Here is a 16,391-nt window from a genome sequence, read left to right on the forward strand (position 1 = left end):
GTCCAGGTCAAAGATTCCCGCATTCAAGAGGATTAATTAGTCCGCGCAAATCGCGTCCTATTAATGGCGCATTAATTTAGTAATAAATTGGTCGGTATAAATATGTAAGGGGGGGGGGGTCAGTTGTAGAGGATCGAATATTTTTTCCAGCAATAGCAATACAAGTTCAAATTCTCAAATTCTCTCAATTCAGTTCGGAACTGTTTTACGGCGATAAGCTCCTCCACAAATTAAATCACTTCGGAAGGAGAAGCTCATTCTCAGTTCTCACATTTGGCGTTAGAAGGAGGGGAGTTATCGCCTGACTCTCGTTAGTTCCGACTTCATACGCAAGTACGTTTCACACAACCACCGCTATGGCAACCAGCTCTCCCAATGAGGCATCCTTGGAGGTGATCCAGAAGCTCCTGCAGGACTTGTCCGAAAAGTCCGACCGTCAGCAAGCCGCCTCCGCCGCTCTCACTGAACGATTCGACAACTTGGAGGGTCAAATCTCCACTCGTTTGGAGGAAGTTACGACGTCTGTAGCAGACCTCTCAACCTCCCACCGCGCGTACGCCGATCGGGTCGATCTCCTGTCCACTGACCAAAACCCACGTCGACGCGCTTTGGATTTCTCCGGTGTGACTCCACCTTCCACCTCGCAGGTGGCAGCAACAGATGCCACTCCGGGAAATTCTTTCCCACCTCAGACCAACACGCAAGCAGCGCCGCCGCTGGTTGGTAGTGGCCACACTCCGCTGCAGCCCAGCGTCGTCCGACCTTCTGAGGTCCCGGTCCGCCTTCCTCTCCCCGTTGATGGAAACATTTCGACTTCGGGGTATGCTACCAATCCCGAGATCTTCCGCATGCAGAGTGAGATCCGGGACATGCGGTCTGTGATGCACAATGCAACCACTTCTGCTCCAGACATATTTCGAGTGATCGAGGAGTCGAGGCGAACTCCTTTTTCCGATCAAATAGCCCGGGTCCGCATCAAGGATACTGGCAAAATTAAGTTCTCGAGCTACGAGGGAAAAGGAGATCCGACCAATCATCTCAAGACTTTCCTGCTGACAGCTAGCCGGGTGGACCTCGAGCCCCACGAAGCAGACGCTGGGTACTGCAAGCTGTTCGCAGAAACATTTAATGGACCGGTACTGCTTTGGTTCGCATCTTTAGCAGCTGGCTCCATAACAAACTTTACCGAGCTGTCGACCTCGTTCGTCAAGCAGTATTCTAGCCTAATCGAAACTGCGGTGACAGACGCTCAGCTTTGGAACTTAAGCCAAAAGGCTGGAGAATCTCTCCGGTCTTACATAACAAAGATGAAACCAGTCCTTTCCTCATATCAGCTTTCACTTGCTGAATTGGAATCGCCGCCAGAAAGCTCTTTATATACTCTCTACATGACTCTTTACCTCTACACATTACTTCTTCTTGTTCTTCTTCTGATTCTTTTGATCTTTCGGATTGCTCATACTTGTCCTTACCACCTTGTTTCTTGTTTTCTAGGACGTCTTTGTTGTCCTTGACGGGTACTAATCTTTGGATCTCTGCATCTTTGTCAAATTTCAAGACATAAGCTTGGTTGTAACCCTCATAGAGCCTCTCTCCAAGCGTGTCTATGATGTAATAAGCATCATGGTTCACGAGGAGTACGAAGAAATGATCATTCCAGCTCACAATGTAGATCACAGCCTCACTTGCCGACTCTTCTAGTTCTTGTTTCATGATCTCTTCCCAGATACTTTCAAAGGACATTACACTTTTGAGAAAATCTAGATTAGCGTCTTCTTTTCCTTCTTCTTCCTCTGGATGGAAAAATCTGATGAATGATTTCTCAGGGACTACACAGATTGATTTGATTTTTGCCTGTAGAACTGTCTCCAGATCGAAATGTTTGTCTGGAAACCGTTCCCTGTATTCCTCGTTTTCACACATGTTTCTCCACTCTGATGATCCTTCTCGGATAAGACTGTCAAACTCTGACCTTGTTGGGATTATGTCTCTGTTGGATCCTAACCAGTTTGCCATCACTGCAACTAAGGTCTTACATATGCCATTGCCTTAAAGTTAATAGTCCCTACACTAACTCATGCTCCCATGATGATCCTCTTTTGTTTTTTTACTTCTTTTGTAATGGAAAATAAAATTATAAATCATTTCTTATGTGATGTGTACTTCTTTGGCGGTCTCAAGAGTTAACTAATAATAGACACGTACACTTTATAATAATTTGAGGTTTTTTTGGTTCGATTGTGTTTTTTTATAGATTGCATGTTTATATGTATATATATGTGTGTGTTTATTAAAAGTGTTACTAATAAATTGTATATTATGGTTTTCTAATAAAAAGTACAAAAAGAAGAATATTTATTATTTAAAAAGTAATAAAAACATATTGCTTTAAACAAGAACCAAACATATTTGCTTTAGAACAATTAGAACCAAACACAAATAGAACTTTGTGATACAGTTAATCATGATCACGTTTTGTGGACTGGAATTAGGAGATTTAAAGATAGATAGAGACGTACGCAGTAGTTTTGAAATAGACAATTTAACCATTTTATTAAATAAAACCAATTTTGTAATTTATAAATTAAAAAGTCGTATCCCCCAAAAAAATGAGCACTTTTTGATGTCAACAACATACATACGCACGCCTTAAATTATTTTATTATTGGAGAAAAAAAAAACTTAATTGTGAGACCCACTTCTACATTTTCCTGAATAAAGTAAGTTAGGTATAATTAAATTAAGCTAGCTAAATTGTTTTTATGTTGACAAAAAAAAAATTAAACTAAACTAGCTAAAAATTCATAGTATTAAACAACAAATAAGATAAGCTCGTCGACTAGTGGAAAAAACTACAACACAGCTCTGTAGTTTTGTTCTTTGAAGTATAAAGATAGATGATTTATAGTGAACTGATGAAATCTGACCAAAAAATGAAAAGTGAACTGTTGGGTGCTAGACAACATAAGCTATTCCTTATCACTTTTTGATTACAAGCTGGATCCTTTGTTTTTCCTTACCACACACATAATAAATTATCTTAATGGAAAATAAAGATCTCAAATAAATACGAGTTTAAGATTAGAAAGTTTGGTGGCTATTATTTTCAGTGACCAAATTTAGCGACATCTGTACATTACTTTATAATTATTTCAGCAAGATTCAGTAATTATAATTCAGACCACAAATAAATCATTGTCTTATTTTATTTCTCTAGTAATGTTTGTAATTAGTGGAATGTCTAGATTAGTGTTTTTTTTCTACTCTTCGAATTTACTTTTACAGACAAGAATAACGTTTGTAAAGGCTATGCAGAATCAATTGCCAAATACTTCTCCTGCGATATCGCGAGGGGTCAGAGTCCTAGTAATAATAATAATAATAATGTAATAACTCTTGGTTTGATTTTACAATTCAACTAAATTGTAGTTTACGATCTGTAATCAATCTACCTATACTGTTATGATCAAAATGGTAATGAAACTATGTCTTGTCGTGTCATCTCAAGTACAACTAATTTGGTTCTTTTTATATGCCACCAAATCTTGTTTTGAAGGTTCATACATCTTTTATCAACTTTACATGATAGAAAATGAGAACTTGATTACTGGTTTTTAATTTAAAGGCGTTGAAATCGTTTCAAGACTTTTAACATTGGCAATCATAAACGACATCGTTTTGACACTGTTTAACGACGTCGTGTAGAGGATTAGAACATAAAGTTTGAAAACGACGTCGTTTTAGGGGGACTAAGCTGATTTAGGGATCCGCGAGGGGGCTTTGAGAGTTGTGCGAACACTCTCTGATTTTGTTGTCTACAACGAGCTGAGCGGCGATTTGCGAACTGGTCTCCTCCTGATTCTCTCGTCTTCTCTGTGTCATCCGGTAGCTTTCTCTCTCCATTGTTTCTTCATCAGTTGCATTTTTTTTTTAGGTTTTGTTACGGATTCTGCTTTTTGTGATTTGGCCTTTTCTCAGCTGCGATTAGTGAACAGTTACGATTTAGGGTTTTAACTTTTGTTTTCTTTCTTCTTTCTTAGATGAAATGATGCAGAATCTTCCTTATTTAGGTTAAGAGTTATGCTTTGTTAAAAGGAACATATCAACCAACGCTAAGTTTGGTTTAGTCTAAAAGCTTCTCTCTCGTTCGACGATTTTGTATGTCAAAACTTGAAACCAAACCATGTTTAAGCTTTTAGCTACTTAGGTCTTGTTTTGGTTTTGCTTTACATATTTATTCTCTTCTGCTGGATTTGTGAATATTTCTTCTTCTGCTTGTTTCTACTTCAAAACAAAAACAGGGATAAGTTTGTAATCACAGATGGATGAGTTTTTGCAAACGCTTTCAAGCTCGGCTGGCGTCTGTCATCCGGATTGTGTACGAGCAAGCAATGCGCAAGATGATTACGGTAATAATTATCAAAATCTTGAATCTTTGAGAATATTACTTCATTCTTTTTGGATCATTGATAAGAAACTATGATTTGGTTTGGTTTTAAGTGATTGTTAACTCTCGTTTTTAGTTTTTTTTTAACAGGTTCAGTCTAAAGATTCATATGAACTGACTACAACATTTCATCTTTTTTTTTTGCTGTCTTGCAGATGCATCTCAATCTGCAGCTTTGATAGCTGTGAGTCTGATTAGCTCTGCACGGGTTTTCTCCAAACTCGACGCTGAGCTTACTCAGTACTCAGCTCAGTATTTGGTGGATAATGTTGGCAAGGAAGAAGTGGAGGGAGAAAAGGATCAACCACATTGTCAGTACACTCCCGAAAACATACTTCGGTACTTGGCTGAAAATGTTTGGTCCAAGAAGGAACATGGGCAGGGAAAAGTGGATCGACAACGCTGTCAGCTCACTGTCAAAGACTGTTTGAACTTGCTTTTAAGAAAGGGCTACCGAGAAGAGAACATTGGGCTCATTTGGGATGTGTGTCCAAGGTTCCCCCATTTGCTTGTCAGATCCCTCGCGTTCCCATGAAAGGAGAAGTGATTGAGGCTACAAATTGGGATGAAGCACTTGAGCTGGCTACGCAACAACCGGTGGGAGCAAGACTGCATGTCTTCAGTCCAGAGTTCGATAGTAATCTTGGAGAGAAGGTAAAGTGTCGTTAAGTTAAATTTCAAAACTTTCAGTGATTAATGACAAAGTTTAGATCTAATCTTGTTTAGTTTTTTCTTGTGTGTTAGGGAATTTACGACGGCCCGTCAGGTAAGGGAACTCGATATGTTGGGCTTAGAGATGTGATAATTGTTGAAGCGGCGAGGATCAATGGAAAGGATGTTGCGACTGTTCAAATATGCTACAAGAAGAAGACCTCATTTGTCAAAGTTGCTGTGAAAAGTAGGCCACTCCGGTTTAATGGTGGCGACAAGTCTCAGCGAACATTACTGCTTGTTGACTTCTGTATGCCTCGCTTTTCTATTAACTAAACAAGAGCCTGAGATCGTGGTAAGTATCCGGAGATTTTTTATGCTAGTTGTGGAACTTGTTTGTTGGTCCTGTATTAAGAATGTTTTATGAGACTTTATGTTGTGTTTACGATGTTTAAGTATCTTGAAAACCCTATGTTTGTTGTTGTGGAACCCTGTTTGTAGTCTGAAATTAAAGATTGTTTTATGAGACTTTTTATCTGTGTTTAAGAAGTTGATCGCTACTTTCTAAAGGTGATGCTACTTTAGAATCGATATGTTGAATGTAGTGACGTGCGAGTTTTTGGCTTCAAAGTAGGTCTTATTGTGCAGGGAGTAACGTATTATGTCATACACTAGTATTCGTCTAGTAACAAATATAAAAAATAGAGGGAACATTAGTATTGTACTATATCAAATATAACATGGTGATTAATTTTTTTTTTAATTTGTTTATAATCTATTGAAGGATCAAAATTTTGGAAATTGGTGGGTAACAAATGTAAAAATCAATGCACCAGATATACATGTTGGTTACTGGCCAAAAGAACTATTTGATCTTATAGATAAAAGTGTTGATGAGGTTGGAGTTGGAGGAGCAGTCCAAGCTTCCCCTTCCGGCAAAAGTCCACCAATGGGTAATGGTCATCTACCATCTGAAGATGAAAATGAGTCGGCACGCGTTAAACTCCTTGAAATAGTAGACTCTAAATTTAAGGTCAAGGGAAGTGACAAATTTAAGTTGGAAAAACTATTAGACAACAACAAATGTTATGGTTTAAAAGATGGTAAAAAACGCCGCCGTCCGTTCAAAGATTCCATTTTGTTCACATTTGGCGGACCTGGAGGCGATTCTTGTGGAATCTAGTATTTACAAAAAAACTGAAGTTATTAATAATTACAATAAAAACATTTAGACTTTTATGTTTTCTGTTCAAGTATTTTAATCTTGTATGCTCTATGTATATTAATCATTGCAATCACGAAGATGTCCATCGTAGAGAGTACCGTTAGACTTGTTTTAATCCCTGAGTCATTGTGAAACTAGATCACTCTGCTAGAATGTTAGAAGAAGCCTATATATGCTCAAGAAGTACACATTACAACAAAGTGTCCAAAACAAAGTCTAAGACAAAAAAACCTCATCCAAAAGATTGAGAATCCAAAAGAGGGCAAAAGAGAATCTTGGCTGTGCATTTTGTCTTCAACACAATCATCATATAATATCAGAAACTCTTGTCTTGGGCTCTAGTTTTGTAATTTGAATATACTGGAACTAGAGTTTTAGAGCAATGCTAAAGCTTTTCTCTAGACCCATCTTCACAGGACCTCCTGTAATGCTTCCTTTCTGCATCATCGCCACAAACTCGTTGTAGTCTATTCGCCCGTCCTGCAAAACAACAATTCAGTTGTTCAACATTATCAACACTCAACAAGAGTTTCATAAGTTGTTGAAGAATTCCTCATAGGTTCCAATATATCAATCCAAAACCGATTTCAACATTGGTTACAACACATTGGTTTACTTCACTGTTTCTCAACGAGAGTTTCTACTATTCCCCTACGTTTAACAAGAATCATACTCAATCAGCTGAGTCTTTCAGAGAGAAGGTCTCTAATAGGATAGTGTAATTCTCACTATTTTCAACAATGCAAGGATTCAAGAGGATCATATACGTGAGATTCCTATGAGTGGAATGATACATAATCCATTCAAATCTGATCATTGTTGAGAAGTATTCAAGTCCTATGAAAATTAGGATGAGATGATAAAAGGTGTAGGGAGCTTACATTGTCTTGATCAACGTCGCGCATCAGTTCTTCTATGCGGACATCCTCAACACCAAACTCCTCACAAGCTTGTTGAAGCTCGTCTGGCGTGATATAGCCACTCCCATCTTTGTCAAAGTATGTAAAGGCGGCAAACAAATGATCCTCTCTCTCTATTTTGTTTAGATGCAATGTTGCAGCTATGAACTCTTTGTAGTCTATTGTTCCACTGTTGTCTACATCAGCCTAAATTATATAAGACATGAGAGAGATACCAGATTAATTGCAAATCCTAGCAAAAACACAAAAGTATATAACCAGAACCAGCAGAGTAATTTTGGATTATAACAAGCCCATTTCACAATTATATTTAGGGAAAACAGTGGATTAAATAGATTTGCAGGTATATAGGGACCTTCATTTTCGAATAACAAAATAGCAAGGGGGTTAAAGCTTACAGCTTGCATCAAGTCGAGAATTTCAGACTCGTTGAGGTTTGCCCCTACTCGTTTTAGTCCTGCTTTCAGTTCTTCAAAAGTTATCTGACCACTCTTATCCGCGTCTATCATATTAAACATTTCTTTCAAGCCAGCTATTTCTTCTTCAGATAAGCTCTCAGCGATGACCTGCAAGAAGGCATAAAGAGAGCAACTTAATCTGCATCGTTTCTTTCTTTCAACATAACAAGAAGAAGAGAAGGTAACAAGCAACTATCTTATGTTTATCACAGTAACTTGTTCTCCATATGGTTTTAATTTTGATTAGCATTGAAAAGCCGCTTACCCTAAGAGCCATTTTCTTGAACTTGTTCATCGCAGAAAATTGCTTCATACGGCTCAGAACAGCAGAATCTAGAGGTTTGTCTGGAGCCACACCATCGACTTGTACCCATGGATGACCTGAGAGGAAGCACAACTTCATAAGAAATAGGACAGTGGCACAAACGAACTCTACATGACAATGTATTTGGAAACTTCATTATTAAATGGCTGTGAGACGGCACACTTAACTTATGTAGGACCATTGAAATCTATGCTCAATGGAACTAATAGAAAGAGAATCGTAACGCTCTAACCGAAAGAGGAAGGTTTCAAATCAAGATAACTTACATAATACTTGGTGGGCAGTTAACCTTTTCTTGGGATCTCTGACAAGCATTTTCCTCACTAAGTCTTTTGCACTTTCAGATATGCTCGGCCAGGGATCTGACGAAAAGTCAAGATCACCGTGGAGGACCTGTTCGAAGATACCTTGTTCGGTTTCTGAATGTTCAAGAAAAAATAATCAAAGATTTTGTTCAGAGACTAATTACGACAGGTGACAAATCTCTTATCTAAATATGATATACACAATCCTTACCAGCCCAAAATGGGGGAACTCCACTCAATAAAATGTACACAATCACTCCAGCACTCCAGACATCAGCTTCAGCACCATAACGCTTTCGAAGAACTTCCGGAGCAACATAATATGGGCTACCAACAACATCTGTAAATATATCGTCTGCAAAGAGGAAGGAATTGATTTCAAAAACCATTGACCAACATGAATCATGTCATTCAAGTTAAGAGACCAAATCTAGAAGGTTTAAGATGAGTAATATTGAAAGCATACCTGGCTTAAAGAACATTGAGAGTCCAAAATCAATCGTCTTCAAGAGGGAATCTTCATGTTTACTGACAAAAAGAAAGTTCTCGGGCTTGAGGTCTCGATGCATAACACCAAGAGAATGGCAAGCCTCTACAACACCAACAATGGTTCTAGTAAGCTCAGCCGCTTTCCTCTCTGTGTAGTGACCGCGTTGAATGATCCTATCAAAAAGCTCCCCACCTGCACAACACTCCATCACCAGGTGCACCGCCACAATATCCTCATAAGCTCCTTTAATGGATATGACATTTGGGTGACCAGCCAAGTGATGCATTATCTGAATTTCCCTTCTCACATCCTCAACGTCTTCATCAGTCAACAGCTTCCTCTTAGCAATTGACTTGCAAGCAAACTCCTTCCCTGTAGACTTCTCCACACATAAAAAAGTCGTCCCAAACTGCCCTTGTCCAAGTTTCCTTCCCAAGGAATAGAACTCCTTAAAGTTTTCAGTTTTCCTCTGCAACACTGACTCAGTCCTAAGCCCTGCACTTGACACTCTTTTCATGTGTTTAGGCTTCCTAGGTTTAGCTGGAGGATCAGGTTTTGCCTCCGGCTTGGTCTCCGGCTTAGTCTCTGGTTTTGACTCAGGTTTTGTCTCCTCTTGCACTTCAGGCTTCACTTCAGGTCGAATCTCTCTGTCCTTGGTCTCGATGTTAGCCCCTGGCTTGGGCATTGTAACTTGTTCAGGAGGTTTATTCTGGACATCATCAGATAATGGAGATCGAAGCTCTCCTGAAACAGGTCTACTTGCAATATCTCCATTGCTCACGGAAGCCGAATCATCTCCATCTCTTGGCCGCCACATTGCAGCTGAAACAGATTGCAAGAAGCCATTTCTGCTTGGTCCAACACAAGTATTACCCATCCAAATACCCCCGTAAGCTTCTCTTAAATCTCTTTCACCAAAAATAGCATCAAGATCTAATCACAACACCCTGTGAAAACAATCTAATCTCATCCCTAAAGTCAAATCCTTCCTATCATAAGACTTTTTAGTTCTTGAACACCATCAGACATCAAACAAATGCATTCAATAGTTGAACCTTACTTGGGTCAATAACGACCAAGGAAACAGCACAGAGCTTATATATAATACAGAGGTGAAATATAGCAAGAAAGATGAAAAGGGTATCGGAAAAATCGTGACTTGAGACGAACCCAGAAAGGAGAAGGATGCAAGCAAACAAAACACAGAGAGAGTAGAGAAAACACGCCTAGACAAAGAGAGAGATCTGAAGAGTAAAAGAGAAAGAATGAGAAAAATAAATTGGGGGGTTGGGTGGGAAAATAATAAAAGGGATAGTTTAATAGCACTACAGTTGCATAAACCGTAGGGACATTTGATAATTTAATGAGAGAGTCAAGGCTGTAGAGAAGAAGAAGAAGAAGACGATGGATGAAGCAGAAGACGAAGAAGACGAATTGAACTAGTTTGAAAAACGCGTTCTTTTGTTTTGATTATCTCTATCTATCGCCGCCGAGTTTTGCGCTGCGATTTGTCTGAAACTCGTTTTTATTAATTTTTTTTTGTCTTTGTTTGTTTTTTCGCAAGTCCACCCTTTTCAATCTTGGCAACCCAGACGTCGGGCAAGGTTTTTTTTTTAATTAGTACAGTATTAAACTTTTGGGATTTAAAAGGGGTAAATTACCATAAATTTGTTTTCCTTTGTCTGGGTTCTTTTCAAACGGACCCCATCATTTATTATTTTTTAAAGATAAAACCCGCAAGTATAAAATTATGCAAACGAAACCCACATTAGAGTAAAAGAGCAGACAATCATATAAAAAAACATCCACATGTTTAATAGCTTATTAACAAATCACGTTGATCTACACATTCTTGTCGTCGTACTTATGTATAGGAAAAAGCTGACGACAGTTTTTATTGTAGATCTAAACCTGACCTACAGGATGCAACTGCAACCAAAATTGTGGTGGAGACGAGTTTCATGTTCTAAACATTATGAGAATAATCAGTATGAGACTTGGTTTCATGTAGTAGTTAGTGCTGATAGTGGATTGTCATTAGAACAGAGTTTTTTTGGTTTCAAATGAGTGTTCAATTTCGACCAGTATAGCCACCCCTAGTCCTTGGTCCAAGGACCTGCAAGAATAGATGATCTTTATTACAGAGATCCTCAAAATTTTTCCGTACTTGTTCTTTGATTGATTTTTCCCATCTATTACTACTATCAGGAAATTATATTGATAACTGTTTCCATAAATTGCTATGAGGAACAGTTAGTGATTCCAATGCTTGACTATCAATATACTGGCTAACTGAAGAGTCTCTTTTTTTTTTTTTTTTGCAACCACTAAATCCTTCATTGACTTTCCTGTTGAGAAAATCAGTCTTCATATAAAACGAGTTCAAGCTTTGACAGTAGTTAGGCATAGAACTGTGCATAAGTACAATTCGATCATCAGATATAAGATATGCCACTAGACATTTTGGCAAGAGCCCCCTGATAAATTTTGCAACAAGTACAACCACAAGTAAGAAACATTCTACACGTCTAATTGACTCATGCAGGCTGTCAAAAAAAAAAAAAAAAAAAAAGACTAATTGGCTCAATCTTTGGCTGACCAAGTTTTATGTTCCGTGCACAACCACAAGTAAAAAACATTCTACACGTCTAGTTGACTAATGCAGACTGACCAAAAAAAGGACTAATGGAATAAGACGTGTAGAATGTTTCTACAAGCCAATTGTCTCAATCTTTACCATATTCTACAAGTCAATGTCAAATGCCATCAGAAAAGTGATATTTCCTGAGACATTCTTTCCCATCACTGAACATAGAAGCCAGGAAAAGTCAGTAGCAATGCACACAATTGGAATCTGTTAAGCTCGTCAGAAAATATTTACCTACTAATGCTGTTAGCACAGAAATCAGAATCACAGCTTACAGACTTGACAACGTCTTTGTGTTCACTAACTCTGATTCATTAACTTGACAGTACTAATAAGTCTGAAATTTCAGTGCTTTTTTTTTGATTTAAAAAAAACTGAAATTTCAAACGAAAGTTCGGTTACAGGTGCTCTCAACTCATCTCTCCTGTCTTCCCCAATTCAACGATTCACAATCTCTCAAAATCCCTAAACCTCAAGGCAAATGTCTCTCGTATCCCCCGTCATGAGGATCCTCCACCAACGAAACCAAAGATGGAGACTTTTCGACATAATCATCGTAGAGGAACAAGTAAAGTCTTTTTCTTTTTATACAGTGGCGGCGGCCGGAGGGCAGAGTATCAACTCCGGTGTAGGCGTGAGATTAGAGTCGAGGAATCTGATTCTCCCGCCCTAGTGACACGTGTCCAAGGTCGGTTAAAAAGCAAGTACGATATTTTTCTATAACTTTAAAGGCAATAATTTTATATAACTTAAAAAACGAAACTTTAAAAAAAAGAGGAAACGACGACGCTTTGTTCGTCGTTATGCTAATTGCAGAGTGTACTCTGGGTCTGGGGGGGGTACAGATGTTTTTGTGGAAAAACGTGAGCCAACCCCACCCCACGTTCCAAGAAAAAAACAACAAATCCCCGCATCAACGTCTTTTACACTCTCTCTCTCTCTCTCTCTCTCTCTCTCTCTCTTGATATCTCTGCTTAAAAGCGTTTATTAACTACTCTTTTTTAATTCTCTTATTAATTGTTTCTAATAAAATCTCACCCAAGAAGAAGAAGAAGCAGCAGCAGAGATATTTTCTAGTGTTGTTGTTGTTGTTGCTCTGCCTAACTCTCTCTACTGTAAGTTCTTTCTGTCTTTCTCTACTGTGGGATCTTGCTTTATTCAATGTATAGTCTTTCTAATTCCATGGGACAAGATTCGATACCGAATCGTGGGTTTTCTTCATCTTTGTTGAAACTTATACAGTAAATCTCAATAAAGTTTTGTTTTTTTTTTGCTTTTTTCTTCTCTCTTTTTATCACTAATGAAAAAAGGTTGCTTTTTCTTGCTTGGTTGCTGAGAACCTTAAGGTATCAGCAATTTGTTTTGGATATTTCTAAGCTGACAAGTGAGAAATGAGAAGTGAGAAGTGAGAACTCTTTCTTATCTTTGAGTTTCTGTCTTTTGTGTTTCCAGAATTGCCCCTCCTGTTTAACCAAGATGAGCAGAGTTTTCGTAGCGATTCTTCTATGGATGTGTGTGTGGGTTTCTTGTTATGGGGATGGAGACTATTTGCTGTATAAGGACCCCAAACAGACTGTGTCTGATCGAGTTGAGGATTTGTTTGGTAGAATGACTTTGGAAGAGAAGATTGGTCAGATGGTTCAGATTGATAAAAGTGTTGCCACTGTTAACATCATGAGAGATTACTTCATCGGTATGCAAATAACTTATCTTTCTTGCAATTTCTTACTTATTTTACTTGGTTGGTTCATTATTTTCTTATGTTCCTCTCTTCAATACTTCAGCTTGTTTTGATATACAATGCAATTTTCCCGGTATTGAGTGTTCGGATTTGTGAAACTTGAAAAAATAAAAGATGTCTCTTTGTTCTGTTGCAGGCAGTGTATTGAGTGGTGGTGGGAGTTCTCCACTTCCTGAGGCAACCGCTCAGGATTGGGTTGATATGATCAATGAGTATCAGAAAGGAGCTTTAGTGAGTCGTTTGGGGATTCCTATGATATATGGCATTGATGCCGTTCACGGGCATAACAATGTCTACAACGCTACTATCTTCCCTCACAATGTTGGTCTTGGAGCCACCAGGCAAGTTTTAGCTAAAACGTTTATTTGGTTTTGCATGTTTCCCGTCTCTGTTTTGATGAACGCGATCTATATTTCTTGTGCTAATAGAGTTGAGTTTTACAGGGATCCTGATCTGGTTAAGAGGATTGGAGCAGCTACTGCAGTCGAAGTCAGAGCCACTGGAATTCCTTACACATTTGCTCCTTGCATTGCAGTAAAGTTTCTGTAGTCTGGATCCTATAAGTTCTCTTCATACCTTAGGTACCTTGGACATTTGTTAAAGTTGTTTCTCACTCACTTTTTGTAGGTTTGTAGAGATCCAAGATGGGGTAGGTGTTATGAGAGCTACAGCGAGGATCACAAAGTTGTGGAAGACATGACAGATATCATACTTGGTTTACAAGGAGAGCCTCCTGCCAACTATAAGCATGGCATTCCATTTGTTGGTGGCAGGTAAGGCTTTTGCTAATTTGGTTGTGTTATATGAGCCTTACATTGGTATGTTCTTCCGTTCATGTGTGTTATTTTTTCAGGGATAAAGTTGCAGCATGTGCCAAGCATTACGTGGGAGATGGTGGGACAACCCGAGGAGTAAATGAGAACAACACGGTGACTGATTTACATGGTCTTCTTAGTGTTCACATGCCTGCTTATGCTGATGCAATATACAAAGGTGTTTCCACAGTGATGGTTTCATATTCGAGCTGGAATGGTGAGAAGATGCATGCAAATACTGAGCTTATCACAGGGTATCTTAAGGGTACCCTTAAGTTTAAGGTCTGCCTACTTTTTTACTCCTTAAATGTCAACCACAACTTCAATGCACATGCTCTGTGAGTCTGTGTTCGAAGTCTTTCTGAATGAATAAGGCTCCTTCTCCATGTGTTTTGTGGAGTCGTGAATTGAACTTTTTATGGAGCGTGTGTGAATTCTTATATGAAGGAGTTGATTTTGAGTGCTAATACCAACTTATCTTCTCCTACGGTATGTGCAGGGTTTTGTTATTTCGGATTGGCAAGGTGTTGATAAGATTTCCTCACCACCGCATACGAACTACACAGCTTCCGTCCGAGCTGCAATTCAAGCTGGCATTGATATGGTTGGTGTTTCAAACTTCACAGACATTCCTGGACTGAAATAGGAAGATGGTTCTCATGTCTGTGTTAGCTAATGAAACAATATGCAGGTCATGGTCCCTTTCAACTTTACCGAGTTTGTCAACGATCTTACGTCCTTGGTGAAGAACAAAGTGATTCCTGTCACCCGGATTGATGATGCTGTCAGGAGAATCCTGCTTGTCAAATTCACCATGGGTCTTTTTGAGAACCCTTTGGCTGATTACAGCTTTTCCAATGAACTAGGAAGCCAGGTCAGTTGCCTAATCATCCAGAGCTAGATTCTCTTGCAAGTACTTCAAAATCTTGATGGAGTGTTTTCATTTTCTATTAGGCACACAGAGACTTGGCAAGGGAGGCTGTTAGGAAATCCCTTGTGCTGCTGAAAAACGGGAACAAAACCAATCCCATGCTCCCACTTCCCAGGAAGACTTCAAAGATCCTAGTTGCTGGCACTCACGCTGATAATTTGGGTTATCAGTGTGGTGGTTGGACCATAACTTGGCAAGGCTTTAGCGGTAACAAGAACACGAGGGGTACGTTGTGCACCTCTTATTGCAGATTATACAAGCATCTTATTAGTGACTTTCTATGCTGTTAGACATATATCTTGAGCAATGATGAACATTTCAGCAATTAATATACCTTTTTATGATTCAGGGACTACACTTCTTGGCGCTGTAAAATCAGCTGTTGATCAAAGCACTGAAGTTGTCTTCCGCGAAAATCCAGATGCTGAATTCATCAAATCGAACGACTTTGCTTATGCAATCGTTGCTGTTGGTGAACCTACATATGCAGAGACAGCTGGAGATAACGACAAGCTAACTATGCTGGACCCAGGTCCAGCGATTATTAGCTCCACTTGTCAGGCTGTTAAGTGTGTGGTTGTGGTTATTTCAGGCAGACCGCTTGTGATGGAACCGTATGTTGCCTCCATTGAGGCATTGGTTGCAGCGTGGCTACCAGGAACAGAAGGACAAGGTATCACTGATGCTCTTTTTGGGGATCATGGCTTTAGTGGAAAACTTCCTGTTACATGGTTCAGAAACACAGAGCAGTTGCCTATGAGCTATGGAGATTCACATTATGACCCACTCTTTGCTTATGGGTCTGGTCTTGAAACCGAATCTGTTGAAAGCATTGTTGCTAGGTAGAATGCTTCACACAGCTTCTTGTTCCTTCGTTTCAGTGTGTTCTGACACAAGATTAAGATTCTTAACCCCTTATTTTGGTTGCAAACAGGTCAACCTCAGGTTCTGCTACTAGCACAAAGCCTTGCTTAATCACAGTCCTTGTATCTGCTACAATTTGTCTATTTCTCTTCCCAAGGTATCATCACCAGTTTCAACTTCCTTTTTAATTTTCTCTTCATAAACTGGTAAGAATCTGACACTTCTGAGGTAACTTTCTTTTTGTAGCTTAAGCCGAGTTCTGAGAAGATGAAAGCTTGGAGTAAATAATTCTTTCAGTTATCTGATCCTGGAGGTTTTATTTTTCGTAACGTAGTTTTGTTCTTCTAGCCTAGCAAAAGAGATCCTGAATCTGTGTCATGTTGTGTTCAGAGTTATTGCAACCTGCAACATCTTTAATATTTGAACTTGAACGTTCTTCTACTTAGGTTCTTTACATTCTACAGACTGTACTCTTCCTTCAACCCATCATATTTGAAAATAAATTGAATTTACGTTGTGGGCAATGGTAAACACAAGATACGAAACTACACATCTCAACTGATAAAAAGTTC

At 39.0% G+C, this 16,391-nt stretch overlaps 3 protein-coding genes and 1 pseudogene across 6 annotated transcripts; 2 read left to right on the top strand and 2 right to left on the bottom strand.

Annotated features, from left to right (window-relative positions):
• Nucleotides 1–1,218: 1,218 nt before the first annotated feature.
• LOC104772070 (chaperone) lies at nt 1,219–2,214 on the bottom strand. Its single transcript, XM_010496723.3, has one exon. The coding sequence runs from the start codon at nt 2,014–2,016 to the stop codon at nt 1,219–1,221; it is 798 nt and encodes a 265-aa protein (XP_010495025.2). The 5' UTR covers nt 2,017–2,214.
• A 1,534-nt stretch (nt 2,215–3,748) lies between these two features.
• Nucleotides 3,749–5,628, top strand: LOC104768677 (protein HEAT-INDUCED TAS1 TARGET 1-like; annotated as a pseudogene). Its single transcript, XR_015593140.1, has 4 exons — nt 3,749–3,885; nt 4,302–4,409; nt 4,603–5,101; nt 5,192–5,628. The product of XR_015593140.1 is annotated as a protein HEAT-INDUCED TAS1 TARGET 1-like (transcript).
• Nucleotides 5,629–6,476: 848 nt separating this feature from the next.
• Nucleotides 6,477–10,451, bottom strand: LOC104768682 (calcium-dependent protein kinase 1). The gene is made up of 7 exons (XM_010492713.3): nt 8,798–10,451; nt 8,543–8,686; nt 8,293–8,445; nt 7,967–8,082; nt 7,642–7,809; nt 7,205–7,429; nt 6,477–6,803 (listed from the first exon to the last, which is right to left on the bottom strand). Exons 1-7 carry the CDS (start codon nt 9,696–9,698, stop codon nt 6,690–6,692), a joined length of 1,821 nt encoding a protein of 606 aa, XP_010491015.1. The 5' UTR covers nt 9,699–10,451; the 3' UTR covers nt 6,477–6,689.
• A 1,211-nt stretch (nt 10,452–11,662) lies between these two features.
• Nucleotides 11,663–16,343, top strand: LOC109124763 (uncharacterized). 3 transcript variants are annotated; one of them, XM_010492714.3, is made up of 13 exons: nt 11,663–12,156; nt 12,285–12,583; nt 12,921–13,161; nt 13,346–13,550; nt 13,653–13,743; nt 13,837–13,982; nt 14,063–14,306; nt 14,524–14,628; nt 14,716–14,898; nt 14,979–15,180; nt 15,305–15,797; nt 15,890–15,976; nt 16,066–16,343. In XM_010492714.3, exons 3-13 carry the CDS (start codon nt 12,945–12,947, stop codon nt 16,088–16,090), a joined length of 1,998 nt encoding a protein of 665 aa, XP_010491016.1. In that variant the 5' UTR covers nt 11,663–12,156; nt 12,285–12,583; nt 12,921–12,944; the 3' UTR covers nt 16,091–16,343. The 3 variants fall into 3 exon arrangements, 2 of the variants coding, with proteins under 2 accessions (XP_010491016.1, XP_087361579.1); XM_087505453.1 differs by having other exon boundaries at nt 11,771–12,172; XR_015593141.1 differs by lacking the exons at nt 11,663–12,156; nt 14,716–14,898; nt 14,979–15,180 and having other exon boundaries at nt 12,237–12,583.
• The last annotated feature ends 48 nt before the right edge of the window (nt 16,344–16,391 follow it).

This window comes from Camelina sativa, chromosome 20, assembly GCF_030686135.1.
Source record: "Camelina sativa cultivar CO46 ecotype springtype chromosome 20, ASM3068613v1".
NCBI classification, from domain to species: Eukaryota; Viridiplantae; Streptophyta; class Magnoliopsida; order Brassicales; family Brassicaceae; genus Camelina; species Camelina sativa.